The following is a 20,948-nucleotide window of genomic DNA, read 5'->3' on the forward strand; positions in this document are numbered from 1 at the left end:
CTCTATCGGTTTTTATTGATTTTCCACAAATTTTTTTCTGTCTTTTTCCCTTCACCCTCTCCCCTCTCCCCCTCACGCACGCACGCACACACGCAATTAATTTTATTTTATTTTGCGTAAAAAAAAGGAAATAATTTTAATTTACAGCCCCCTCGTTTTTCCGAACTTTCAATTTTCACGGATTTTTTATTTTTTTAAAGCTTTTAAAAAATTTATATAAAAACAAACAGACAAACAAACAAACGAAACAAACGGGGGAGGGGGGCGATAATTAAAAATGTTTTTTTTTTTTAAAAAAAAACGGTCGAAAAATTTATTATAACGCATAAAAGAAAAGGTTTCGTTGTAAATTATATGTGACGAATGCGTTGGAAAGCATTAAAAGGATTTTAAAAAAAGAATTTTCCGCCGGATTCTCTGGTACCTAGTTTAGGACGATGACTCCCACAAAAAAGTGGAAGAAGAAAATTAAAAAAAAAATAAAATTGAAGAGTGGGCGAGTTGTTAAACCGTAAAAAACCTTTTCTTTTGTTTGTTCGACTGGATTTAAACAACCATAAAATTAAAAAAAAAAAAAATTTTTTTTTTTCCTTTCGGTTTTCGGTTTTCTTTTTATAAAATATTGCTCCCGTTGTGGTTGTTGTTGTTGTTGCTGTTGCCTTAAATTTGTGGCACTTTAAGCAAAAAAAAAAAAATTTAATAAATTGTTATTATTATTATTAATATTATCAGGTTCGTAATAATCATTGCGCGAAAATGATATAAACGAAATTTAATGACGTCATAAAATAAATTTGTTACATTGAAAATTGATTTTGTTTTTCACTTTCGTTCTTATGTTTTTCTCTCTTTTCGAACTTTCTCCCCACTTTTCTCCCCGCGAGTGTTAACTTTTTTTAAATTTTAAAAATGGAGGAGAAAAAAAATTTTTTTTCCTTTTATGATTTTTTTAAAATATGACGACCTTCGTGTTTTTTCGTGTTGTTTCGTGTCCTTTCGTTTGTTTTTTTTTTTTTTTTGTAAGTTATCAGTTATTAATTATTGAAAAAAATAAATAAAAAAAAATTTTTCTCGAAAAGTTTTTTAATTTATTTATTTATAAAATCGGAATTGCCAACATTGGAAGAAAAATATTAAATTTTTTTTTTTTTTTTAAATTTCCAATCGTAATTTTCTTCGAAAAGAAAAGCAAAAAAAAAAAAAAAAGTTTCCATTATTTAAAACGAATTAATTTGTTTTTATTTATTTATTTATTTTTTTTAGCACGGGGAAAAAAATCCCTACGTAAATAAATATCGTCTGCTTTTTTTCTTTTGACACTTTATCGAAACGACAATGGAAAAAAAACGAAAATTATACAATCCGTGATATTTTTTTTCCTATTTCTACATTTCGCATGTGCCTTACGGTTTTTTGTTTTTTTTTTTTATATGGAAAAGGTTTACCCCCTGAATCAAGGGGGTAAAATAGGGTGTACGTATACATATAAATTCGATGGGGGTTAAAAGTGTGGATGGATGGGAGTACGGGGAGGGGAGGGGGAGGGGAATTTGAATAATTAATCTCATGTTTTTTTTTTTTTTTTTTCGTATGCGGGTTTTTTTTTTTATATTTTGGCTCTCGCATGCAAGAATAACGAGAACGGAAAAGTGCGAATATAAATATATATATAATTTTTTTTTTTCTAGTGACACGTTGAATTTGTTTTTTTAAAGATTTGAAACTTTTAATTTTATTTATTTATATTACGAAATGAAATCGATATTTAATTTTTATATATAAAAAAATTTGTCGTCGAATTTATTTATTTATAATTAAAGTCCATTTTGTAAAAAAAGGGATTTTATGGTATAATGGTACGATTACCACGTGTTAAACACATGTTTAACTTATGTAACACGTGTTTAACTTAACTTATATAACTCATACGATTATTTTTATATGGAAAAATTTATTTTATTTTATTCTATTTTTTTTTATCCTACTATTTCATATCCTATCATCATAGATCTCCCCTGTATCTATCTATCACGTTTCGTATGATGAAAAATTATTGATTATTATTATTATTATTATTATTATTTGTTAACAGATGCGGAAAATACCGTTGGTGATGCCTTGCAGAGAAAATTAGAAAGACTGAATTCAACAATAATGAGTCAGGATGAACAAGTTAGAAGACAGCACATGTTTTTCGGCCATTGTAAGCAATCATTTATTTATTTATTTATTTATTTATTTATTAACTTATTCGTATCTGATTCGATAAATCGATTTAAATTTAATATAAAAAAATGGAGAATATCACATCGTAGTTAAAAACAAAAACTTTTTTACGTTAAAATTTATTGAAAAGTTTTAATAATTTAAAACTATATAAAATAACTTTTGAATAAAAATAAAAATAAAAATAAAAACCGGAAGGAGTTGACATGTATCTAAACTGATGTGCGATTGTCAAAAAAAAAAAAAAATGTGTACAAATGAGAAAAAGGTTTTTCGTTAAAACTTTCACTGGAAAAATATAATAATAATAATAATAATAAAAAAGGAAAATTTTTTATTTCGGTTAAAAAATGAATTTGAAACAATAGGGGGAAAAAAGAAAATTTTTTTGTTTTGTTTTTCTCTAGGAGACAGGAAAACGGGATAGGATTCAAGTTAAAAATTATTTAAATAAAATTAAATGTGAAATAAAATAAAATAATTTTTTTTTTTTTTGCCTTTGTAGAACATTCTAGAAGGGGGGGATGGAAAAAAAAAGACGGAATAATAATTATTTTTATTTAAAGGATGACCTATAAAAACTTAATTACTTTTTTTTTTTTTTTTTTTTTTTTTTTTTTCTCTAATGCGTCAATTTTCTTTCCCGATTCAATTTTCCTCCATCTTCTTCCCCTTCCCCCTCTCTTCCCCCACTCTCGTTTTCTTTGTCTCTCTCTTTCTCTCTTCCTCTTTTCACTTTTTGTTTTTATATTTGTTTGAAAATTTTTAAAAATATATTATTTATAACCATTACTTTAAAATTTTCAAAAGAAATCGTATCGGAATCGGAATTTTCAATATTATTATTATTATTATTATTTTTCAATCGGGAAAACTGCGTGAGTAATAATAATAATAATAATAATAATAATAATATTAATAATAAATTTCAGCCGGGTATTCGGAAGATAGCGATTACACGAGCGATTTAAATTATCCAATCGGACAACATCCCAATTCGTCTGCAAGTCAGTTTAGATCGGCTGCTCAACTCATGAGAACTCCAGATAGATCCCTGGAAACGAGCCGTGAAAATTCATACGAAAGGGATGAAATACCTGGTCAGGTACACATTCAGGTAATTTGTTAATATTTATTTAAAAAAAAAAAAATTTTTTTTTTTTTTTACGAACGACAACCCTCAAAAAGTTAAAAAGAAGGACAATTTCTTTTTTGATTTCTGAGTTTAGACGGAAGGGGGGTGAGTTAAAAAGGAAAAACCCGGAAGGGCGGGAAGGGAGGGGGGGAAATTCGAAATTTAAAAAGTTTTCGAAAGAAGGAAAAACGGGAAAATTGCGGGGGATGATTGACGTCACGTCGTATTATTATTATTATTTTACGCCTTTGCACTTGTATTTATTTCGTACATGTTTGTTTTTATTTTCGCCCACCTTCCGCCCCTCTCGAGTTCATCATCATCATTAATATCGTTTGTAAAATTTTTTTGATTATCAATCAAAGGTTTATAGAAAAATTCGCTCGAGTTTGTACGCAACAAACGTGGGTTTTATACATACGTATACACATAGTCACGTGACAAAAAGTTTTGAAACAATTAATTTATTATAAATTTATCTTTTTTTTTGCAAGTATGACTTTTTTTTTTTTTTTTTTTTTAATACATACGAATATAAAAATCAAAGCACGAAACGTTGCATGTAATTCACTTATATCAGTTTAGCGGCGTAAGGAGTTTTATGGCCAATTATTATGATATAAAATAATTTAAATATAGCGATGATAAGAAATTTACCTACGCATTAGATAATTTAGTTTTTTTTTTTTTTTTTTTTTTTACGACGACGATGGCGTTAATATTAAAATGACGTTCTCGTAATAAGAAAGAAAAAACTTTTTGAATAAGTTTTAAAATAAAATAAAATAAAATAAAAACGTTATTATATAAAAAAAGAAAATTTTTATTTTGTTTATTCTTTTCCTTCTTCTTTTTCTTCAAAAATGGCCGCCGCCACGTTTTCTTGCTTTTTTTTTTTGTTAAGAATTCCGTTAGAAAAAATTAGTTAATTTATTATTACTTGACTGACACCTGAACGTGGCGTGACTATTAACTAAAAGCAAAGTGGAAAATTACCCGAGTTGTTAATGAATTGGTTAACTAATAATAATAATAATAATAATAATAATAATAAGCCAACGGCCATAGCGTGCTGGTCACACCGGTTCCCGTACGATCACCGAAGTTAAGCAGCATCGGGCGTGGTGCAAACTTGGATGGGTGACCGTTTGAGAACGCCACGTGCTGTTGGCTTAAAAAGAGCAAAAAAAATGAGAACAAGACAAAGTAAGAACCAAAAACAAAATCTTGTTCTACTGTCGACCTGAGGCAGCTCGACGAGAACGTGAATTTCACTGCTTCTGACCCTGGCCACTCCAAAGATGTTAGTCACCGGAGCCCAGTTCAGGAGACAAATCGTTCCCATCGAAAAAGACGGACTCAGGAAGACCTTCAAGAATTGATGTGGTGCTATCTTATAATAAGTGGCACCACCGAAATTCGAGTATTTGTCCCTAAGGAATCGGGTAGAAACCTCGGATAAATACTTAAAAAACTCCGACAAGTAGCCTTGTCGTGTTTAATGGTGGATAATAATAATAAAACAAATTTTTCGAATTAAAAAAAAAATTGTTGCGGAAAAGTTTCTTCAAGGGGGAAAAAGTTTTTCTCTCTCGCTTTTTGTTTATTATTATTATTATTATTATTATTATTAATCGCATCGAATGGGATTAAATAGAAAATTTTTTTTCTGTTTTTTAGGGGAACAATCATTTAATCACAAATAATTCTTATCAGCAAGGAGGATGTAGCGCGCAAAATTATTCATATCATCAACAGAGTTATAGAAATTACAATGAAGGTGATGGGGAGCCGTTATATTACAACAGCAGACCGAGAAATTTCAAAGAATATTCAAGGTACAAAAAAAAGAGGAAAAAAAGAAAAAAAAAATTTTTATTTATTTATTTATTTAAAAACTTAATAAAAGTTTGGAATTTATTTATTTATTTTCTTTTTTTTGGGGGGCGGGGGCGGGGGTGGTTTTATAATAAAATGAAGACGAAGAAAAAATTGGGAATCGGATGAAAGGTAAAAATGAATGAAACAACAAAAAAAAAATTTTTTTTTCTTTTTTTTTTTTCTTTTACTTTAATTTAAAAAGTTTTTTTTTTTTTATTTTTTTTCTCGCCCCCCACCCCCTCCATAGTCAAGGATGGTACGATAATCAATATTTGTCCGGTTATAATCAAACCCATTGGTCATCAAATTCTTCACAACCGAATAGCATACGACGGAAAAGAGGTAAGGTGGGGTGGGTTTGGAGTCATCGGGAAAATTTTCTTTTCATTTTTACGTGATAAAAAAAAAATAATAAATTTTTTTTTGTAGAAGCCAGTCGACGACCGAGTTTAGAAAGACAAACAACTTTATACGATGATCAATATTATTCAGGGCAGCAGCAGCAGCAGCAGCAGCAATATTATGGTAGTAATACGGGAACAAAACCGGAACAATATCAAAATTACGGTGCTCAAAATTATACCGAATATTATAATGAAGATTACGGTTATCAAAATGAAAGGTGATTGAGATAAAACGATTATTATAATTGTTATTTACATGAAATGATTAATTAATTATTATTATTTTTAAAGGTACGGCGAGGAAGAGGAAGATAAACAATGGGATTCTGGGGGATATTACTCTCAACCACGTAATTATACAGATATGTATTCAAATAGTTGCCAGAATCGTGTAAATAAAAGGCGTTCTTCCAAAATATTACCTGCTAACGTATACTCAAATTCTAGTCAAAATAACGCTTACTATAACGCTCAAAGAGGTAATTAATATAAATCATTATTATTATCACGTTTCAATTTCAATTAAAATTTTTTTTTTTCGTTTGTGAAAGATGATGGTCGGGAAATCGAAACGGTGGATGGAAACGGTGGTAGTACCATGAGTACTACGGCGGCTGCGAGGCGGAAATTATTAAAACAGCAACGTCAATCGAGTGAAAATTACGGATCGGCAACCGGATGGCAGTCGAATGAAAGTGGTACCGTTTGGGAAAGTGCTGAAAATTACAATTATTATTATAGTGATTATAATCTTACGGGTTCCACCGTCGTGAACGCTGCGTCACCGGTGTCAACCCCTGTTCATCCGCATAAAAAAAGAACTCTTCCTCAAATAAGAGCCGTTTCGAGAAATAAAACATCATCCGTTTCATTGCCTCAAACACCCATAAGACAATTACCCAATCCCATGGCAGCTATTAATAAGCAACGCGTAAGTGCTCCGGTATCAAGAACAACATCCGCCGACTACGAACAAAATGATTTTTACGATTCGAGAACGTTTAACGAAAATTATAATTATGCGTATGTTAGTAGCGATAATTTATTGAATGAAAAGTTTGGTGGTGGTGGTGGTGGTTACTCGACTGATGTTAGAAATAGTGAAAATTATAATACAAATTATGAAACCACCGAAAAGTTTGATAATTATGAAAATAAGGAAAATTATCCGGAAGTAATTGATAACTATCAAAATGTTTCCGACCACGCTTATCATCATCAAGATGTCGGAGATTCATCCGAGCAATATCAAAATATTCAAAATCAAAATTCCCAAGATAAATATTACGCGCCTAATTACTTTCAAGAGGATAATTTAAAAAATTATTATGAGACTGATGTAACGGATGTTCGCGGAGGACAAAAGCACAAAGAGTTTTTAGATAGGAGAGCAAACAGTCCGTTTGTTCAACAAAATACGGATTCGTTAGAAAGTAGAGACGATGAATTACGTGACGAAAGTTTTGAAACTGCTGTCGATAGTATTTGTTCGTCTATACCTTTACAAAAAGGAAACGCTGAATATTCTTCAGTCGATCCTGGTTACGATTATAAATTCGAACCACCGAAGCCTTTATTGCAACAATCAGAAACGCTAACACCGCAGGCACAATCTCAACGTGAGCTACAGCAGCATCATCATTATCAACAACAACAACAACAATCGCAGCAACAACAACAGCAGCAGCCATCAACAGGCGTCTTAGGCGGACTCTTTGGTCAACTAACCAAGTCTGCATCACAAAATGTACAGCAGCAACAAACTCAGAAGCCAGATCAACGCTCAAGGGACCAACCAAATCTGTTGACAAATCCAGCGTTGGCGGCAATGAATGTCACAAAAGGATTTTTCAGTTCAATATCAAACGCTGTAAATAATACCGTCCAAAATATCAATAGACAACAAAAAACTCAACAGCAGCAGCAGCAAAACCAACAATTACAACAGCAACAATTACATCAACAACAACAACAACAACAACTACAATATCAGCAACAATTACAGCAACAACAAGAACAACAAATGTTACAACATCAACAACAGGAACAACAACTATTTCAAGAACAACAAGAACAAGAACTACTACTACAGCAACAACGATTACATCAAGAGTCACAGCACACACCGCAAGATCATAAAACCATTGAAAATCAAATATCTACCGTATCAAAAAGAGGAAGTTTAAAACAACAGGATTCAGTAGAAAGTGAACATGGTTTTAAAAGTAATCAAAATTATTACGATAATCAAGTTCAAGATTACATAATACCTGAAGAGCCTGAATATTCCGACAGAAAAGAAGAAGAATATTTTGAAAATCAAGATAAATATTACGATTTCGATGAAAGAGATTATTACGAGAATGAAGAGAAAGATGGTTTTTCTAAAGAGGGAGACTTACAACCCGTCAGCGAACTTGATCAACTGGAATCGGAACTTCGAAAGGAACGAGCGCGAAATGCTGACAATTCTTCGTTTTCTAAAAAAACGGGTTACTTAAGGCATCAGGATACGGTAGAATCCGAAGGTAAAAGATCAGATTACAGCAATCGAGGGTATTTAAGGCAACAAGACAGTTTGGAAAGTTGCGACAAAGACCCAATTATGCGACATTCGAGTATGATAAGCGAACCCTCTTCCCCTGTCATGGACAACAGGTACGATAACGCGCGGGTAAGCGTACCGGACGCTTTACGGCACGGCATGATGGAATCGAATCACATGGACGGTTTTCGGAAACGCGGTAGCGGGCACGATAACAGTTTAATCGAACCGTATCATCCGAACGATGTCGATCGTGATATTGCCAAAGACTATCCGACTTCTCCTCCGGCAATACAAAAACAACCAAACGTAGATTTAGAAGGTATCGAAGAGGAAGAAGTACCGAACGAGCCTTCGCTACTACCGGAAGATGACAAACCGATATGTTTCGAAGTCGAACCGGAAGAATCAATGAAAGTACCCGTACCGGAAAGGCGAAAGTATACAGCAAAGGAAAGATGGCACAGAGCGTACAACATAGTTGTTCAACAGATAAATGTAAGTTTCTTTTCTTTTTTTTTTTTCTTTTAAATAACAAACGCAACAAACAAACAAACGCAATAAACAAACGCAACAGACAAACGAAAAAAACAGAAAAAAAATATTTAAAAAAAATTGCAAATCAATTTTTCGTGTAATTTTTAAAAACGTTATAATTAGCAATTAGTTAACTAGGTCAAACCTATCATTGTCGTTAATGATAAGGAAAAAAACAAAACAAACAAACAAACAAACGAAAACAGGAAATGAATCGACACCAAAAAAAAAAAAAAATAATAATAATAATTTAGATTTTCACGACCCACATATTCTAATGAACCGATCTTGAAAATTATACAGGATGAACCTTGACGAAAAAAAAAAAAAATTATACGTGGGTTTAGACAGTTTTTATTATTATTATTATTATTATCACCAATATTATCACCAATAGTTTTTCCACTTAAAAAAAAAACATTGATGATTTTTAAATTTATTCTAAAAAGTAAATTTAAAAAAAAAAAAAAAAAAAAAAAAAACGGTTGAGTTATTAAAAAAAATAAATAAATAACAAACGGAAACAAAATTTTATGTTGATTGGAAATTTTTCCAATCTCCCGGGGTTAATGGAATTTTCGTGTAACTAGAATAGAATTTTAGAAAAGAAATTTTTTTTTTTTTTTTTTTTTTTTAAAGGATTTTTTAGAATCGGTCAAAATTACAACAAACGCATTAAAAACAAAACTTAATTTTTTTTTTTTTTTTAAAAAAAAAAAAAAAAACGTGGTTAAAGAAAAAAATAAATTAAAAAAAAAGGGCGGGAAAATTTATAAGAAAAAAAAATTTTCTTTACACACGTTCGACCCTTTTTGCAATATGCATATATACAACGTCCGTAAATAATTTTCTTTTTTTTTTTTTTTTTTTTTTGTTTTTCCGGTGAAAGCGATTTCACCTGACACGTCGTCAACGATAATTTTCCAATTTCATTTTTCACGCTTTTTTTTTTTTCGTCCTTTATTTCATCCCTCTTCCCTTTCCCTCTCTCTTCTCTCTACCCCTCTCTCTCTCTCTCTCTTTTTATTTTATCCACTTTCATTCTTTTTCCCCGACCTTTTTCGAATCGTTTTCGAAAAAAAAAGAAAAAAATTTACGCTTTATAATAAATTTCGACTTCCTTTTCGTGACGGTGTAAAAAAAAAAAAAAAAAAGAAAAGCTTATTTTTCGATAAGCCCCTCCCTCTCTCCCTCCCCTCCCTTTCTCCCCCTCTCTTTCTCTCCTCCCTCCCTCTTTCCCCTCCTCCTCACCACTTTAAATCCATTTACGATAAACGTTAAATATCGTAATAATAAATTTTTTTGGGGGTTAAACGCCGCGCTTTTCTTTGTGTTTTCCAAACGATTTTCTTGTTTGTTACTTGTTGTTGTACGACTTACTAATGACACGTTTTTCCTATTATAGCGCTATGTATGTGTGTGTGTGTGTGTGTGTGTGTGTGTTTGCGTTAGTATATAAATTCGCACGCTCTATATTTACGTTCGAAAATTCGTCAAGAAGTTTAATTTTACGTTCGGGGGAAGGGGGGTTGACTGGGGGGATGGAGGGATTTCCTCAAAAGCTCCTGATCATGTGCGAGCAACGTCGTTTCCTGTTTCTCTTTCTTCTAAACGTTATCACACATACTTTATTACGTTCGGATAGTTTGAAATTGATTGAACGTTTAAAATAATTTATCTTTTTTTTGTGATCGATTGTTATTATTATTCTACTGCCACTGCTACTAATAATAATAATAATATTATTTATTTATTTAAAAAAAAAAAACGCGAGAGGTATTTTTTTTACAAATTGGCAATGACGCGCGGTTTCGCGGCCTTAAATTTTCTTCTTCTCATTATTATTATTATCGTTAAAATTTTTTTCGCATGTTTTTTTATAAAAAAAAAAAAAGAAAAAAAAAGTTTGTGTTTGTTTCGTTTTGTTTGTTTTGTTTGTTTTTTTTAGCGAAAAGATTAACGCCGTAAATTATTTTTTGCATTAATATATAAAAAGTAGGAAAGTAAAAAAAAAAAAAAAAAAATTTGACTCGCAAATGGCTTTTAAGACTTTTTAATAAAAAAAAAAAAGCGAAAAAAGTTATTATTATTATTATTATCATTATTATCATTATCATTTCTTTTTGTTAAATGGGGCATGAAAAATTTAAATTTTTTTTTTTAATGCTGAAATAATAATAATAATAAAGGCGCGCGTTTTTTGGAAACAATAGTTGCCTGTGTGTGTGTGTGACTTGTGACTGTTGCCGTTGGTTATGTTGCTACTGCTGTTTGTTTGTTTGTTTGTTTTTATTTCACGATTGCCAACTGAAAAAAAAAAAATTTAAAAACTGTTTGAGGTAGTTTTTTTTTTTTTTTAATGTTTTCACGCGGAATCTTTTGGTTTTTATTTTTTTATTTTGGAATGAATAGAAATCTGAAATGGAACATTGGGGGTCGCGAGGGGAAGGGAGAGAGGAGGAGGAGGAGAAGGGGAGGGGGAAAGAAAGAAAAAGAAAATGTTATTTGATTCGAACAAAAAAGAAAGAGAAAATTTTCTTTCATTTTTTTTCCCTCATATATAGAAAGAATTTAATTCGCGTTTCGATTGTTAAAAAAATTTTTTTTATATTTTTTATTAAGAAATCGTAAACTTTATTTATGAAATTTAATAATAATAATAATAATAATAATGATAATAGTAATAATAATAATGATGATGATAATAATAATGATGATGATGATGATGATGATGATAATCGTGGGAAATTTTTATTTTATTAAAATTTTTCGATTTTTAATTGTATTTGTTATTTCGTATATTCGACTCGGAAAACTTCCCAAAAAAAAAAAAAAAAAAAAATTGAGAGAAAAAAAAAATTTGTCGTGGCGTTAGATAGATAAAGGAAAGCATCGAATAAAGAAATACATTATTTTACTTAAGAAACGAAAAAAAAAGGGAAAAATTAAATTAAAACATTTCTATGGAGTTCGAATGATGTCACCGAATATATATTGGATTGATTAAATTAGGAACGTGGGAGAAGAAAAAAAAACAAGTTCGGGGTTAAGAGAAGGAAGGGAAGGGAGGGGAGGAGGGGGGGGAAGGAAGGACGAAAAGAAAAGGTTTTCACGACGTGAAACTTAATTGTATTTGTTTTACTTAGTGTGATTTCAATTAATGAAATGGGAGGGGGGAAAAAAAGTCGAAATTTTTTTTTTGCCTTTTCTCCTGACACGTCCGATAATTATTAATTAACGATTTCGATAAGGTGATGACGACGACGACTACACTAATAATAATAAATATTTGAACGTTTTTCTTTTCTTTTCGTACGTAAACTTTTTTAAGAAATTTGATTTTCCGTATAAAATTTTTTGGCTCCTTCCGGAAAATTTTTTTTTTTTTTTTTTTTTTACAAACATTTTTCAAAATGGTGTCGATGTGAGTGTGTGCGTGCGCGTGTGTGTATTCTCCCACGGTGATTTTTATTATCGTATCGGTTTCCGTTTTCCACACTCGAATTATTTTTAAAGTTGTTTATTTTTACTTTAATTTCTTTTCCGCCATTTTTTTTTTCCTACCAAAAAACAGACACAGAAGTCAAATAATTTATGACGTATTATTATTATTATTATTATTATTTTTCATTTTAAAATCTTTTTTCTTTAACCACTTTACCCTCTCTCCCTCCCCCTCCGCACCACCGAACGACGTAACGATTAAATTTGATTTATTAATTATTGGCTACTAAACTAAACTGAAACTAAACTAAAACTTTTTTTTTGGGGGGGGGGAGAGGCGGGATTTTAATCACGGCAATTGATTTGTACACGTATATATACGAATTAATAATTAAATTAAAAGTTATCTTGTTTGTTGTTTGTTTTTTTTGGGGGGAGGGAGGAAAACGAATCGAATAGAAAATTTTTTTAAAAATTATTTAAAAAACGATAGCGAGAGAAAATTTTTAACCTTTTGAAAAAAAAAAAAAAACAAAACAAAACCACAGCGTCAATGTCGTTTTTACAAAAAAAAAAAAACGTCGTGTCACGAATTTTAATTCGTGGCAAAAATACCTGGCACCATTTTTTAAACAGATGCGCGATTCATGTCGTATAATGTTTAATTACCGTAACTTTTTTTTTTTATTCGGGAGGGGCGAGTAGGAGGAGGGAGGAAAAGGGAGTGGGAAGTGGGGAGTGGAGGAAGAGGAAGGGAGGGAAAATTAATTTCACAAAAAAAAACAAAAATTAATTACTATCCCATAATAATAATAATAATAATAATAATAATAATAATAATAATAATAATAATAATAATAATAATAATAATTACGACAAGGAAAAATAGATAAAAATGCGGGTTTTTTATTCGTCTTTCATTCGTTTTTTCTCTTTCTCCTTCTTCTTTTTGATAATTTTTTTTATTTATTTATTAAATGTCGGTCGGTTAGTGTGATAATGACACTTTCCGGTTAAAAATATTATTATTATTATTAAATTTCGTTCGGTTTAGTTTAAACGTGTTTTTATCATCATCATTATTATCATCGTCATAGCGTAATTAGTGACGGAAAATCGTAAAATTTTGTTGTTTTGATTTTTTGCGCGGTTATATTTGAGCACGAATCGAAATTACACAAGTTAAAAGTTATAAATAATAATAATAATAATAATAATAATAATAAAAGTTTTAAAGTTTTGTGTTATTTAATTAAAAGAGTGAGAGAGGAAGAGAGAGGAAGGGAGGGGGAGGGAAAAAATATAAAATTTTTTTTTTTTTTTCAAACGTGCTGCATATATTTTATTAATTATTTTTCGCGAGTGTTTTTTTTTCTGTCTGCTATCAACAAGTGGTTGTTTTAAAACTTTATTAAAAATTTTGATTTTTAGCCTTTTAAAAAAAATCGTCAAATTTATTATTATTATTATTATTATTATTAATTATTATTATTATGTGTGCGTGATTTATAAATTTTTTTTTTCTTTATTTATTGAGAAGGATATTTATAGAAATTTAATTAGATTTTAAACGTACGGAAAATAAACCCCCCCCTTTTTTTTTTTTTGATGTAATTCAATTTTAAAATATCCCCCCCCCCTACGAAAAGTAATAATAATAATAATGGATGATGTGGATGGGTTAAATTCTCAACGTACAACCGAATGGGCTCTATTGTTTCCATTACGTACCGGATTATTATCACTCAAATCGTCTTTTAATAATTTAACAGAAACCGATAACGGTAATTACGACGTTGGTAATAATAATAATAATAATAATGAAGGAGGTTTAAATTTGAAAAACTACCTAAGCGAGGAAAACATAATCGGGAAAAAAAAAATGATGACGACCTCGGATAATATCGGGTCGTACGGTCGTTCGAGCGTTGAAAATTTAAATAAATTGAGGAACCGACGAAGGTCGAGCATGTCTGATATGGATAAAATTGAAGGTCTTCTGAAAGAGAAGGCGTCAGATATTTCGCTGACCGTCACGAGTAAGCCATACGAAAACGGATCAATTTCGACGCCGAACAGTCCCCAGGCTCATTACATGCGACACATGCAAAAATCAGATAATTTACGGGGTAGCATCGGAGATTTTATGAATTTGAAACGTTTCGGAGTGAATTCGGGAATCGTTACGGAATCCATAATTGCAAAAACCGTGCCGTTGACGACGGTCACAAGGAAAAAAAAAACAACAACGTATGTCAAAACATACGGCGACGACGACGACGACGGTGCCGAAGAAAAAACTAAATCCGACGAAAAGTACGATGACAAATTGATGAAAACAGGAAACAGGAAAAGAAAATGCGGTGTGGCATTTACGGAAAATATAATAATGCAACACATTGTGAGAAATATTTCGGGTGACGATGTCACCCGAACAAAAGAACCGGGTTCGAACAACAACAACAACAATAATATGGACGACGCGGATTCGTCGGGTTCTTTTATTAAATCAGATGTTGTCACCGCCAAAAAATATTCGAAACAATTCGCCGATAATAGCGCCGCCGCCGCCGCCGCCGGAAATATTAACGGAATAAAAAAAATGACACAAGTGCCTTTATCCGGTAGTCAAAGAACGGAAAGACTTTCTAGAATAATCAAACAACATAATTCGACTCATCAACTCTATGCAAATATTTATGTAAGTTGTTAACCTTCATCATAAATGTTTATCGTAACTGTCGTCGTAAAACAAAAGAAATTCACTTCCGGTTTGAACTCTGTTAAAAATTTAAAAAATTATGAATTTTTTATTTTACATAATAACAATTATAAACACGGACGTACGGACGGACGGACCGCCTTTCTTCTGCCACGCCACGCCACGCCATCTTTCCACTCTCCCCCCGTCCTCCCCTTCACCTTTCGTAATAAATTACGTTAACGATTAAATTTGTCAAAAATAAATCAAAATTTAAATTATTCAAAGGCTAAAAATTCTGTCGATCAACTTTTTTCCATAACAAAAACAAAAAATAATAACCACGTGCGTGTGTGCGTGTGCGTGTGCGTGTGTTGTGGTTCGCGTGTCGCAACATTTAAAAATCGGTCACGAAAACGGGTAAAAAAAAAAAAAAAATTATTTATAAAATTATTATTATTATTATTATTATCGTCGTCGGTTTTTGTTTAAATTTTTTTGTTTTTACGACGCATGCTCGATCGTATTTTTAAACCGGATTATTTACAAAAAAAGGAAAAACAACAAAAACGACAGCGGGAAGACAAAAACAAAAAAAAAAAAATCTATTATTTAGTTAATAATGATAATGATGATGACGATGATGATGGTAATAATAATAATAATGATGATTAAACAATGAGTTAAATAATTTTTTTATTTTTAAACGATGTAATCGAGTTAATAATAAAAAAAAAAGTGACGTCGTCATCGTCATCGTCGTCGATCGTCATCGTTATTATTATTATTATTATTATTTTATTTTTTGTTTGTGGTAGTTAACGAGACAAAGTCGAGGGGGGAAAAGCGACAGGAGAGAAAGAAAAATAAATAATTTTTTTTAACGAAAAAAAAAAAAAAAAAAAAGGTTAGAAATCGATCTGGTTTATAAAGCTTTTAAAGGGTTTCCGCAGATGTCGCAGAAAATAAATTTTTCATGGCTTTTTACACCGATTTAAAAGAAAAAAGAAAATCCTTGACCTCTTCTCTCACATTATTGGTGGGATCCCTTTTTTCCTTTCCTTTTTTCCTTTTTTCCTTTTTTTTCTTTCTATAAACGAACGTTCGCGTACTGTAACTTTTAAATCCCCTCCCCCCGCCCTGCCCCCTTTTTAATAATAATAACGAATATTTTTTTTTACAAACTATTATTATTATTTTTAATAAAAAGTTTAAAAATTTTTAATTTGAAAAAAAAAAGGCGATGATAACGACTACGATAAATTTATTCGGTTTTTGTTATTATTATTTTTTTTTTAAAATTATAAACGACGTGTCACTAGACGAAAAAAAAAAAAAAAATTTACGTGTTTCGAAGACGATTTTTCAAAAAACAAAACAAAACAAAATGATTTATTTTATGTATGTGTTTGTTAAAAAACAAAACGGAAACGAATACCTCAGAGTTTTTATCACGTGTGTTTATTATTATCATTATCATTATCATCATTATTTTTCCCTATCAAATTTTCCAAATGATTATTAAAAAAAAAAGTTTTAAATTAGTTTTCCTTTTTCCCATATATATGAATATTATAATTGAACTTAATGACGGTTATTAAATGACAAATAAATAAGCTATAAATAATAATTATCGTTACTACTACTATTATTATTATTATTATTATTATTATTATTATTTATTATCATTATTAAAATTACATTAAAATGAAATTTTCAAAATGGCTGCCGCGGAATAAAATGTAAAAATTAATTTTTTTCTCTCTTTTGCGTTTTAAAACGCGGGAATTTTAATTAAAGAAAAAAAAAGGAAATGGAAATTTTTGTTTGTTTTTTACTCTATGATTCGAAATTGATAACGTCGTCTGCTATTGAAAATTCGATTTGTTTAATATTAATAATAATAAAAAGGCGTTATTATCATCATTTGGTAAATAAATATTAAATGATGATAATGATTTTTTTTTTTTGGGGGGGGGGGGGAAAGAAAAAAAAACAATCTGGGTAAGATTTTTTAATCTGATAAATATGACCGGATGTCGTGTATTTTCTAAAACTTTTCCGGTTTCCGGTTTTACCCCCTCCCCTTCTCTTTCCCTCCTATTCTCATCGCGTCCTTTTCGTTTCGTCTTATGGGATTTCGTCTTTTGAATTTTTCCATTTTCTTTGTTTGTCCACCTTATCGCCCGACGGTACCTCACGTGCGTGTCCGTGTGCGTGTACGAACTCTAACGTAATCATGTTAAATTTTTTTTTTTTAATTTCTTATCGGAAAATTAAGTTTCCCCTCTCCCCGTCTCACCGCAGAGAATTATTTTTTAATTCATTTACGATTTGTTATCGTTCAACTTTTGACACCGACTGACTTTCTCCTCCATTTTCTGTTTCTCTCTCTCTCTTATTCCCCCCCCTCCTTTTTTTATTTACTTCTACGATTATTATTATTATTATTATTATTCGTAATCGTCATTTTATAAACATACGTAAATAATAATTTTCAATGTTTTCTATAATTTATTTAAGTAAAAAAAAAAAAGCGAGAAAAGTTCAAATCGTTTTTTTTTTTTTAAGAAAAACTTTTTTTTTTACTTTTTTTTTCTTCTAAACTCTTCTTCTTACAATTTAGGAAACGTTCATAAATTTTAGTTTATATTAAAAATAAATTAAAAGAATTTTTCTTCCTTTTTTTTTTTTTTTTTTTTTTTTTTATAAACTCTTAAATCACGAAGGAAAGTAATAAAAAAAAAAAAAAAAAAACAAAAAACCCGAAGTGCATTTTTCCTTTTTTTTCTTTTTTTTTAACGAACTTCTATATTCTCGTTAATAATAAATTTTTCTCTTTTTTTTTTTTGTACGAGGGAAGAAAAGAAAAGAAAAGAATGGAAAAGAATAGAAAAAAAAAAGTTTACTCGAAAACGGGGGGAAGGGAGGGAGGAGGGGAATGGAAAAAAATAAATAATAATAATAATGTTGGTTAAAAATAGGAGAAAAAAAAAATAAATTAAAAAAAAATTTATTTTCTCATATGTGGCAGCAGACGACGACGACGACAACGGCAGGTTATTATTTTTATCATCATCATTATGATTACTAAAAAAAAAATTTTATTTAAATTTTCATAACAATATTATTATTATTATTATTATTATTATTATTATTATTATTATTATTATTAATCATTTTTTTTATTTTTTTTATTTTTATTTTTTATTTGACGCTTTTATTTATTTATTTATTTTATGACGGTTTAAGAGAGTAGAGTAAAAAATCATTATTAACTTCATCATCATCATCATTATCACGTAATGAATTTTAATAAATTGGGGGGGAGGGAGGGGAAAGGGGAGGAAAATAAATAAATATACCGAAAACGTGTCACGTTTTGAATAAAAGGCAAAATCTAATAAACGTCAAAAGTGTATGTATGCATATTTCATAATTCACGCAACAATATTATATATATATATTATACGTTACATACGATAATCATTATTATTATTATTATAACGGTTACATAATATAAATACGTAAATAATGAATTTAAATAAATTTGAATAAATTTTCCGGGGAGGAAAGGGAAAAGAGGGAGAAAATTTTTTTCAAACCGCGAGTAAATAATTTTACGTTGCACGTACGATTTCCATCGACAAATAATAACGGACTCTAATATCTTTATTTACAATATATTATTATTATTATTATTATGTAAACAATTAAAATCACGACGCCATATTGAAATTACGTAATAAAAAGAAAAAAAGAGAAAAGAAAAGGGAAAACAAATTAACGTGCCCACGTGTGTGTGTGGTCAATTAAAATCCTTTTTTTTTCTTTTTTTTTCTTTTGCTGTCACTATTATTATTATTATTAGTTTTATTATTATTATTATCATTGTTGTTATTTTTATTTTTAGGTAAGTAAGAAAGATTCATATTATCATTATTATTTATCCGGATATTTGATTCGAAACCGCACGAGAGAAAAAAAAAAAAGAAAAAAAATCTTCATTTCATCTCTGACAGGTAAGGTCGTAACAATTTATTTTATAAAGGAAAAACGTAAAAATGTCGTGACAAATCGAAAAAAATAAAAAAAAGCAGAAGAAAAAATGTCACCTTTTCGTGAACGCGCACCACACACCCACACAAATTACTTTTTTTTTTCTTTATTTGTTTTAACATATTTTTTGTTTGTGTGTGTCTGTCTGTCAACCGACTTATTGCGATAAAAAAAAAATTGAAAGTGCGTGAAAGTGCGTGAGAGTGCGTGAGTGTGCGTGTGGATGCGTAAGAAATGTTTGAAATGAGAAAAATGGTCGGAATGCGCGGATGCAAAGGAAAAGGAAAAGGGAAAGTTGCCGGAAATGAAATTAAAACCGAAAATGTAGAGCAAAAAATAAAAAAAAAATTATTTATTTATTTATTTAATCTCGATTCCAACATATCTAGCAGACGACATTTTTTTTCTTTTTAGTCTTTTTAGTCTTTTTTATTCGATTTACAAAAAAAAAAAAAAAAAAAATTATAATAAAGTGTGAAAACCCGATTTTATAAATTTACCTTCGAGGTACGAACGAAAAAATTATTATTATTATTAAAAATTGACGGAAAATACCCGGGAAAAGGTTGTCGGATTTAAAAAAAAAATTTTTTTTATCTGGAAACAACGTTGACCTTTTTAATAATAATAATAATAATCACGTGTTTTTTAACTGATTTGACTGGAAAATGTTCTCCGGTGGTTGACGTTCCAAAAAAAAAAAAAATGTTGTGGCGTTGAGATAAATTGATTAAAATTTAACAAAAAAAAAAAAATATCGTGGATTTTATTATTATTATTATTATTATCATTATCATTATCATTATTATTATTATTATCGTTACATTTTTTTTTAATGAGTTCAATGAGCCGTTTGAAAAAAAAAAAAAAAAACGAAGGGTTGGTAATTCTGTTTGAGGGAAATATTTCAAATATGATGATGATGATTAAATTTTATTTAATGAAGTTTTATCAATAAAATTATTACGGGGAGGGGAGGGGGAGGGGGGGGTGTAAGGAAAACGTTCGTCGAAGAAAAATTTTCTTTTTTTTTGCATGTGCGGTGATTTTTTTTAAAAAGGTATAATAGGGTCAAAGGTCACGCTAATAAAATTTGTCACTGGCGTTAAGTCGGGAAGAAAATCGTTTTTTGTCTCCGTTGTTGTAAATCGTGTTGGGAAGGAGGAAGATGGGGAGAGGAGGGGGGAAAAGGAAAAACACGGTGGAAAGTTTTTAAAAAATTAATTAACAATAAGTTTTAAGTCGGTCATTATTGTATAAAATAATTTCTTTCCTTTCCATTTTCCTTTTTCCCTCCCCGTATTGGAAAACTGATTTTCCATTTTCTTTCCTTTTCAATTCCTTTTTGATTCTTTTCGTTTCCCCCCCCCCAAAAAAAAAGAAAAGTAATTTTCCAATTCTTATTTTATTTTTCCTAAAAAAAGAAAAATATTCAAATTTACACCCAAGAGATTATTTTCGTTTTTTTCATTTTGCAAATCGTTAAAATTTTGATTTTTTCGGATCCCCTTAAAAAAAAAACAAACAATCCAGTTTAATTTTTTTCCCTACCCTACCCTTTCACCCCCCTTTTTCCCTTCCTCCCCTCCCCGCATCCGGAAAAAAATTTTAAAAATTTCAAAGATCGCAACTTTGGGGTCAAATATACATAGAAAAAAATTAGGTTTTATTCACACGCGTACCCTTTTTCACCACCACTTTCATCCCCTATTCGCAACACCTTTACGCGCACGTATAAACACTCACACACGCATAAATAATATATATAAATAAATAAATAAAATGGTGAAAAAAGAAAAGGAAGAAAGAAAGAAAACGAGGGAAAATAAAATGAAAAAAAAAAAAAAATATATATATATATATATATATAATATTTGTTGAGGAGCAAAATATAAGATCGATAGGGGGTTGCGCGAAAAGTCGACGCAAAGAGAATCACCCTTCGCAAAAGATCCGAGCCACGTTTCCCGCAACACTTCAGTCCCAGATAGACCGGGTTAATAAACGCATAAAATA

At 30.0% G+C, this 20,948-nt stretch overlaps 2 protein-coding genes across 2 annotated transcripts; both read left to right on the plus strand.

Moving 5' to 3' along the window:
* Positions 1-956: 956 nt before the first annotated feature.
* Phum_PHUM400680 (uncharacterized protein) lies at positions 957-9,043 on the plus strand (the record flags this gene model as incomplete). Its single annotated transcript, XM_002428745.1, has 14 exons — positions 957-968; positions 1,264-1,284; positions 1,440-1,461; positions 1,689-1,694; positions 2,093-2,203; positions 3,159-3,343; positions 5,042-5,141; positions 5,490-5,589; positions 5,772-5,864; positions 6,025-6,125; positions 6,198-7,265; positions 7,344-7,516; positions 7,760-8,689; positions 9,032-9,043. 14 exons carry the CDS (start codon positions 957-959, stop codon positions 9,041-9,043), a joined length of 2,934 nt encoding a protein of 977 aa, XP_002428790.1.
* Positions 9,044-13,835: 4,792 nt separating this feature from the next.
* On the plus strand, positions 13,836-15,842 carry Phum_PHUM400690 (uncharacterized protein; the record flags this gene model as incomplete). The annotated part of the gene is made up of 2 exons (XM_002428746.1): positions 13,836-14,873; positions 15,786-15,842. 2 exons carry the CDS (start codon positions 13,836-13,838, stop codon positions 15,840-15,842), a joined length of 1,095 nt encoding a protein of 364 aa, XP_002428791.1.
* Positions 15,843-20,948: the final 5,106 nt, after the last annotated feature.

The sequence above is a fragment of the Pediculus humanus genome, genomic scaffold (assembly GCF_000006295.1).
Source record: "Pediculus humanus corporis 1103172107910 genomic scaffold, whole genome shotgun sequence".
Classification (NCBI taxonomy): Eukaryota; Metazoa; Arthropoda; class Insecta; order Psocodea; family Pediculidae; genus Pediculus; species Pediculus humanus.